Source organism: Cervus canadensis, chromosome 17 (genome assembly GCF_019320065.1).
Source record: "Cervus canadensis isolate Bull #8, Minnesota chromosome 17, ASM1932006v1, whole genome shotgun sequence".
NCBI lineage: Eukaryota > Metazoa > Chordata > Mammalia > Artiodactyla > Cervidae > Cervus > Cervus canadensis.
The window spans coordinates 7335330-7343896 of record NC_057402.1 but is presented as its reverse complement, the minus strand read 5'-3'; the positions used below and the strand labels follow the sequence as shown (position 1 = coordinate 7343896).

The window sequence follows — 8567 nt, the reverse complement described above, 5'->3', positions numbered from 1 at the left end:
AATTTAATTTAGATGACCATTATATCTACTGCTGTGGGCAAAAATCCCTTAGAAGAAATGGAGTAGCCCTCATAGTCAACAAAAGAGTCCGAAATGCAGTACTTGGATGCAATCTCCAAAACAACAGAATGATCTCTGTTCATTTCCAAGGTAAACCATTCAATATCACGGTAATCCAAGTCTATGCCCTGACGAGTTAACACTGAAGAAGCTGAAGTCGAACAGTTCTATGAAGACGTTCAATACTTTCTAGAACTAACACCCAAAAAAGATGTCCCTTTCATTATAGGGGACCGGAAAGCGAAAGTCGGAAGTCAAGAGTCACCTGGAGTAACAGGCAGGTTTGACCTTGGAGCAGAGTGAAGCAGGGCAAAGGCGGACAGCTTTGCCAAGAGAACGCACCGGTCATAGCAGGCACCCTTTCACAGCAACAGAAGAGATGACTCTACACATGGACATCACTGATGATCAAAATAGAAATCAGATTGATTGTTGTTTGCAGCTGAACACGGAGAAGCTCTATACAGTCAGCGAAAACAAGACCTGGAGCTGACTGTGGTTCAGATCATGAACTCCTTATTGCCAAATTCATACTTAAACTGAAGAAAGTAAGGAAAATCACTAGTCCATTCAGGTATGACCTAAATCAAATCCCTTATGACTATATAGTGGAAGTGATGAACAGAGTCAAGGGATTGGATCTGGTGGACAGAGGGCCTGAAGAACCATGGACAGAGGTTTGTAACACTGTACAGGAGTCAGTGACGAAAACCATCCCAAGGGAAAAGAAATGCAAGAAGGCAAAGTGGTTGTCTGAGGAGCCTTTACAAATAGCCAAGGGAAGAAGAGCATTGAAAAGTCAGGGAGAAACGGATATTCCCAACTGAATGCAGAACTCCAGAGAACAGCAGGGAGAGAGAAAGCCTTCAGTGATCAGCACAAAGAAGTGGAGGAAAACAATAGAGTGGGAAGGACTAGAGACCTCTTCAAGAAAATTGGAGATATCAAGGGACGTTTCATGCAAGGATGGGCACGATAAAGGACAGAAAATGTATGGACCTAACAGAAGCAGAAGAGATTAAGAAGAGATGGAAAGAATACACAGAAGAGCTTTCGGCTTGGAGGAGGCAAAAGTGCAAATTTGTTATCCCAAATCCAGGTTCTTCCGACACCAGCCGCCTCCACCATGCCACCTAAGTTCGACCCCAATGAGATCAAAGTCATATACCTGAGGTGCACCGGTGGGGAATTTGGTGCCACGTCTGCCCTGGTCCCCAAGACTGGCCCTCTGGGTCTGTCTCCAAAAGAGGTATGTGATAACATCGCCAGGGCAACTGGTGATTGGAAAGGTCTAAGGATTACAGTGAGACTGATCATCCAGAACAGACAGGCCCGGATTGAGATGGTACCTTCTGCTTCTGCCCTGATCATCAAAGCCCTCAAGGAACCACCAAGAAATAGAAAGAAGCAGAAAAACATTAAACACAGTGGAAACATCACTTTTGATGAGATTGTCGATATTGCCCAGCAGGTGCGGCATCGATCTCTAGCTAGAGAATGCTCTGGAACCATTAAAAAGATCCTAGAAAGCACCCCATCTGGGGGCTGTGGTGTTGATGGCCGCCACCCTCATGACATCGTAGATGACATCAACAGTGGTGCGGTGGAGTGACCAGTTAGTTAAGAACTGCAAAGGGAAAAGAAAAATAAAGGATTATTTGACAGCCAAAAAAAAAAAAAAAGAGGAATACACAGAAGAACTGTACAATAAAGATCTTAATGACTTGAATAACCACAATGGTGTGATCACTCACCTAGAGCCAGACATCCTGAAGTGTGAAGTCAAGTGGGCCCTAGGAAGCATTACTACAAACAATGTTAGCGGAAGTGACCAAATTCCAGCTGAGGTATTTCAAATCCTAAAAGATGATACTCAGCAATGGCCACAGGACTGGAAAAGGTCAGTTTTCATTCCAGTCCCAAAGACGGGCGATGCCGAAGAAAGTTTAAACTACTATACAGTCGTGCTCATTTCACAAGCTAGTAGGGTCATGCTCAAAGTCCTTCAAGCTAGCCCTCAGCAGTACATGAACAGAGAGCTTTCAGATGTTCAAGCTGGATTTAGAAAAGACAGAAGAGGTAGGGAGCAGAGGGGGAAAAAGGGCAGAGGGACCAGAGATCAAATTACCAACATCTGTTGGATCATCAAAAAAGCAAGAGAGTTCCAGAAAAATATCTACTTCTGCTTCATTGACTACGCTAGAGCCTTTGACTGTGTGGATCACAACAAACTGGAAAATTCTTTTTTTTTTTTTTCCATATTAAACTTTTTATTAAAACTGAGTCTTTACAATGTATTTAAAATGACATGTTCCACACATAAATATTTAAGAAAAAAGCATTTTATGTATAATTATTGGCATACAATTTAAGAACATAGTTAAAACCAAGCTAAATATTTATATGTATGTGTGTGTGTGTGTGTGTGTGTGTGTGTGTATCTCCAAATTTATATCAATGATCTGAAACACCTGAGCTTCAAGTTGTTGGTTTTCCAGATAGTGTGAAATACTTTTCATCCACTTTAGAAAGGATCCAGCCCATTGAGAAAGAATAACTTTGGTTAACAGACATTATCTTCCAAAGATCACATAGAGGTCTTCAATGAGATTACAATTTATCTTCAGAGGCTTCTTCCAGGGGGAGATCTGTCTGTGACGTAAGGAAGGATTCCCATGTAGCAAGGCACAGGTTCCATCGTCCATGGGATTTTCCAGGCAAGAATACTGGAGTGGGTTGCCATTTCCTTCTCCATGGAAAATTCTCAAAGAGACGGGAATACCAGGCCACCTGAGAAACCTGTATGCAGGTCAAGAAGCAACAGTTAGAACCGGACGAGGAACGACGGACTGGTTCCAAACTGGGGACAGAGTGTGACATGTTGTATATTCTCACCCTACTTATTTCGTGTCTACGCAGAGTACATCATGCAAAATGCTGGGCTGGATCAATCTCAAGCTGGAATCCAGATTGCTGGGGAAAATAGCAATAACCTTAGATAAGCAGGTGACACCACACTTATGGCAGAAAGGGAAGAGAAATTAAAGAGCCTCTTGATGAGGGCGAAAGAGGAGAGTGAGAAAGCTGGTTGAAAACTCAGCACTGAAAAAACTAAGATCCTGGCATCCGGTCCCATCACTTCATGGCAAATAGATGGGGAAAAACTGGAAAAAATGGCACATTTTATCTTCTTGGCCTCCAAAATCACTGTGGACGGTGACTGCCGCCATGAAATTAACAGACGTTTGCTCCTTGGAAGGAAAGCTATGACAAACCTAGACAGCGTATTAAAAAGCAGAGACATCACTTTGCCGACAAAGGTCCTTATAGTCAAAGCTATGGGTTCTCCAGCAGTCACGTACGGATGTGAGAGTTGGGCCATAAAGAAGGCTAGCACTGAAGAATTTATTTTGAACTGTGGTGTTGGAGAAGACTTTTGAGAGCCCCTTGGACAGCAAAGAGGGCAACCAGTCAATCCTAAAGGAAATCAACCCTGAATTTTCATTGGAAGGACTGATGCTGAAGCTGAAGCTCCAATACTTTGGCCACCTGATGCGAAGAACTGACTCATTGGAAAAGACGCTGATGCTGGGAAAGACTGAAGGCAGGAGGACGCCAGAGGATGAGATGGTTGGATGGCATCACCGACTCAGTGGATATGAGTTTGAGCAAGCTCCACGAAGGACAGGGAAGCCTGGCACACTACAGTCCATGGGCTTGCAAAGAGTTGGACACACTTAGCGATTAAACAACAATAATGATTTTTCAGCTCAAGAAGCTGGAAGTGTCCCTCACTTTTCTCTTGGTTGGTTGACCGAAACTGGGGCTCAGTGGTCGCCCAGTGGTGGAGGTTGAAATGCTGGGAAGGCTGTGGTATGATGGGGAGGGAGGTTTCCGAAATAAGAACCAGGAACGTCTCATCTCCTGACCGTGGTCCCAAGAAGACCCTCCCCCATCACCACAGCCCTGAGGGATACAGAGGAGGAACGTGCTGGGGTCCTGTGACCGTGGACCACTCAGGGGCTGTCCTCTTTGTGGGGAGGAGGGAGGAGGATGCTGCTGCTGAAACGTGTGCCTTGACTGCAGTGAGGCTGACGGACCAGCTTTTCTAAAGGGTCAGGGTGAAGATACAGGCAAAAATAAACAGATCTGGAAACCAAAAGATGCTTAGGATGAAAGAATAATTCCAAGAGCTAATTTTGGAGGGACAAAAATCCCAAAAAATAGAGAGTTAGAAAACCAAATCAAGAAGAAATTTAAAATATACAGAAGAGAAGTGAAAGAAATCATCACAGATATAAAAAATTGTTTTTAAATACAAGAGGCTACTTTGATGCACACTAGGCAAATAAATAAAACCTTATTGAAACAGATGGTTTTTCTAAGAAAATATTATAATTCATATAACTAATGTTTATAATTTTAATGAAACAGATCCCTGAATAGATTTGAAAATCTAAGCACAGCAGGTGATGCAGAGCTATCCCTGGAAAAGTCATGAGGCCAAGACAATCTCTTAAGTGAAGAAGAATCCACCTGCCAATGCAGGAGACACGGGTTCGATCCCTGGTCCAGGAAGATCCCACATTCCGCGGAGCCGCAACTAGTGAGCCTGTGCTCTGGGGCCGGTGCTCCAAAAGGAGAGAGCAGCCTCTCCTTTCACAGCTAGAGGAAAGCCACGCAGCAGTGAAGACCCAGCACCGCCATAAATAAATAAATAAAAATTTTAAAAAGAATGATATTTTTTAAAAAAGCCAATACTATAATGTATTCCAGGATATAGGAAACTAACGAAATTTTCCCATTTAAAAATATTCCTTCAATAATATGGATATCAAAACTCTAAGAATACAGCACAAGAGTGTAAAATTACAGACTGAGCTCATTAATATCAATGTTAAAATATTAATGTTAGTATACAGAATCAAAAAGCACATTAAAAGGCTCATACTCTAAAACCCAGTGAGGTTTGCTTGCAGATAATTAACAGAAAATGTCTAATGCAATTCATCATATCAATAAAGCAGAAGAGAGAAATTGTGTTCATTTCGTAGAGGCATTTGATAGGATTTATCGTAGATTTTCTTTTGTTGAGGTAAAACTTCCATTCAGTCAGGTGGACAGGTCTTTAAAATATTTTAAAGAATCTTAAACCCGAGGGACTTCCTAGAGGTCAGTGGTTAAGACTCAGCACACCCACTGCAAGGGGCGCAGCTTCGATCCCTGTCGGGAAACCAGGATCCCGCCCGCCGCGCGGCAGGGCCCACGGCAGAAACAACCCAGCAAAACCCCGTGTTAAGCCCGCGGAAAGGTTCCCGCCACCCTTCCTGCGCCGGCGGGAGTGAACTGCCAGCCTCTGGCGCCCCGCCGCCCCCGCACGCTTCGCCGCAGGAAGGGCGCTCTTCTCCGCAACCGCAGCGCCGCGGAAATCCGCACGCGCGCCCCTGGTCTCATCCTCGGACCCCGCCCCTCCCTGCTTTCAGCGCTTCCCCGTCCTGGCAAAGATGGGTCCCAGGCCCATCTCACCCTGTCCTGGGCTGACGCAGCAATCAGCCATTTCCGCAAGAATCCTTGGTTCCTTCCAGGACGAAGGATGAGTCAGTGCACAGACCTGAAGCAAACGGTTCAGTGAGTTTTGACAAATGCATGTATCCTGTAACCAGTCCCTACAATCAGAGTATCAGGCTCTGGGGGATTTCCCTGGTGGGCCAGTGGCTCAGACTCCATGCTTCCCATGCAGGGAGCCCAGGTTCAATCCCTGGAACTAGATCCCGCGTGCGGCAGCTAAGAGTTCACACGCTGCCACTAAAGATCCTGCGTGTCTCAACAAACATGGACGATCACAGGTGCTGCAGCTAAGGCCAGGCACAGCCGAATAAAGAAAGAATTCTGAAAAAGGAATATCAGGCCTTTCAATCACCCATAGAGTTACTCTGCCCCTTGAAGACTACTCCCACCTCCCAGGCAACTGCTGTTCTTATTTCTGTCCTTGCACTTCATGTAAATAGAATGATAAAGTATACACATTTTTGTCTGGTATTTTTTACCATTCGATCTAATATATCGGAGATTCATCCATGTTGCAGCATAGATTAGTTTTTCGTTCTCCTTTGTGCCGAGGAGCATTTCCTGGTATGACTCTGTCACGATTTGTTTATCAAATCTCCTGTTGATCAGCAAATAGATTCTTTCCAGATTTTGGCTGCAATGAACAAAGTTACGGTAATGATTCTTGTACAAGTTGCTTGAGGTCAGAGGTCTTCTTTTCTCTTGGAAAGGTATAAGAGTGGAATTGCTGGGTCCTGGGGTAGGTATATAGCTGCAAAATTGTTTCACAAAATTGTACCATTTTACATTCTTGGCAGCCATGTATGAGTTCTATTCGCTCTGTAATTTCACCAGCAGTTGGTGTTGATACTCTTTCCACTTTAGTTAAATGGGCATATAAGGGGTGTCTCACTGGGGTTTAAATTGCTGTTTCTGTATCTTTGGTTTTCAGGTGTTTGACTGTGAAGGGTCTAGATGTGGGCCTCTTGAGTTAGGGTACACTAAACTTTTTGCATCTGTACACTTGTGTTTTTTACCAAATTTGGAGAATTTTCAGCCATTATTCCTTCAAAAACTTTTTTCTGCCCCATTTGTCTTTCCTCCTCACCTAGAACCCTAATTACGCTTGTATTTGACCTCCTGATATTGTCCCCATGATCATTTCCTTAGTCTCTGATGATCTGTTTATCTGTCTATACATATGTAATTTTCTTCTGCTTTTCAGTTTTGCTTTTCTTTGTGCTCATTGAGCCTTCCTTCTGCACTATCCATTCTTGTTGTTCAGTTGCTCAGTCATGTCTGACGCTTTCTGACCTCATGGACTTCCCTGTCCTTCACCATCTCCTGGAGTTTGCTCAAACAATACCCATTGTGTTGGTCAGCATATCCATAGATTTTTTTTTTTTCATTTCAGATATTGTCTTATGTGTGTGTGTTTTTCTTTTTGTCAGTCCTGTTTTTATAGTTTTCATTTCTCAGTTTAGATTTTCCTTTTGTTTCCTTATGCATTCATTTGCACCTTTAAATCTTTGGGCATATTTATAATGACTGTTTTGTCAATGTTCTGCTCTGCAAAATTTGGTCACTTGAGGATTTGGTTCTAGGGACTTCTACCCCTTTAAATATGGGTCATGTTTTCAAGCTTCTTCTCATATCTAGTAATTGTTTGTTATATGCTAGACATTGTGATTGTTGTATCAAGAACAGTATAAATGATATCTTCTACATCTTCTTTTAAAGATATTGCTTTGTTCTGGATGGCTGTTAAAATCCTAGCAGATTGTGTGGTAGTGTCTGGTTTGGTTGGATGCTTTGGAAGGCTGGGTCTGTTTCAGGCTTGTTCTTAGTCCTAGGTTTTGGCCTTTATTCTGGAGTGTGGTTTGTATTGCTAAACCATGGGCTTTCTGGGGTTTTGCTTGATCACCCAAGGTGCCCACTGAGGCTTCTCCGCTCGAGCTGGGTGGGAACTGCAGTGCCAGCTGACACTGCACCCTGACTGGTCCCCATCTCCCGCCCCGCAGCAGCCACTCCTGCTGGGCTTCATGGAAGCCCTCCCTGCACACGTACAGCCTGGCCCCAGCCAGGATCTGACGGGAGCCCCCATGCAGGTTTACTGTGATTTTATGACTTGTCGTAAGAAATGTATATTTACTGTTTGTCCCTGTTGCCGACACGGAGCTCCTGAAACTTTTGGAATTTCCTGTGATGACAGCAGTAAGTGTGTCTTTCGTTCTATTAACGGATGACTTTCGAAACCACTTCAGGATGGCACCTGGTCACCAGAAGAGCCAGCCATGTGATTAGAGGGTCGGAACCGTGGGTCCCACCACCTGACGTCTGAGGAGGGGAGAGAGGCTGAATCAGTGATCAATGGCCAGTGATTTCATCAGTCACACCTATGTAATGAAGCCTCCATAAGATCCCAATGGACAGGGTTTGGGAAACTTCCAGACTGGTGAACCAGATGCATACATTTGCTGCTGGGTGAGGCCCCAAACTCCACTGGGACAAAAGCTACTGTGTATGGGACCTCGCCCTAGTATTTCTTCATCTGCCTTTTGATTGCATCTTTAAATATCCTTTGTAGTAAACTGGTGATCTAGTGAGTAAACTGGTTTTCTGAGTTCTGTGAGCTGTCCTTGCATATTAATCGAACTCAAGGTGGGGGGTCCTTGGAACCTCCGGTCTATGCAAAGTCGGACAGAAGCACAGGTAACAACCTGGACTTGAATTGGGGTCTGAAGTGGGGGCAGTCTTGTGGGACCGAGACCGTAACCTGTGGGCTCTGATGCTGTGTCCAGGTCAGTCATGTTGGAATTGAGTTGAATTGTAAGGCCTCCCCGCAGCTGGTGTGGGAAACTCCCCCACGTGGGGATGGATGTCAGACCCGTACTTCTGTGCCCTCATGACACACAGCTCCGTCCTGCTTGGTACTCACCCTGCCAGCTGCAGCCCCCCCA

The 8567-nt window shown here is 44.5% G+C and overlaps 1 protein-coding gene across 1 annotated transcript; it reads left to right on the top strand.

The window, feature by feature from the left end:
- Nucleotides 1-1116: 1116 nt before the first annotated feature.
- LOC122454740 (60S ribosomal protein L12-like) lies at nt 1117-1672 on the top strand. Its single transcript, XM_043489269.1, has one exon. It carries the CDS (start codon nt 1187-1189, stop codon nt 1670-1672), a length of 486 nt encoding a protein of 161 aa, XP_043345204.1. The 5' UTR covers nt 1117-1186.
- Nucleotides 1673-8567: the final 6895 nt, after the last annotated feature.

What these genes read in the sequence shown, in the direction of transcription:
- LOC122454740 (XM_043489269.1), top strand. Translation starts at nt 1,187, where the DNA reads ATGCCACCTAAGTTCGACCCCAATGAGATCAAAGTCATATACCTGAGG.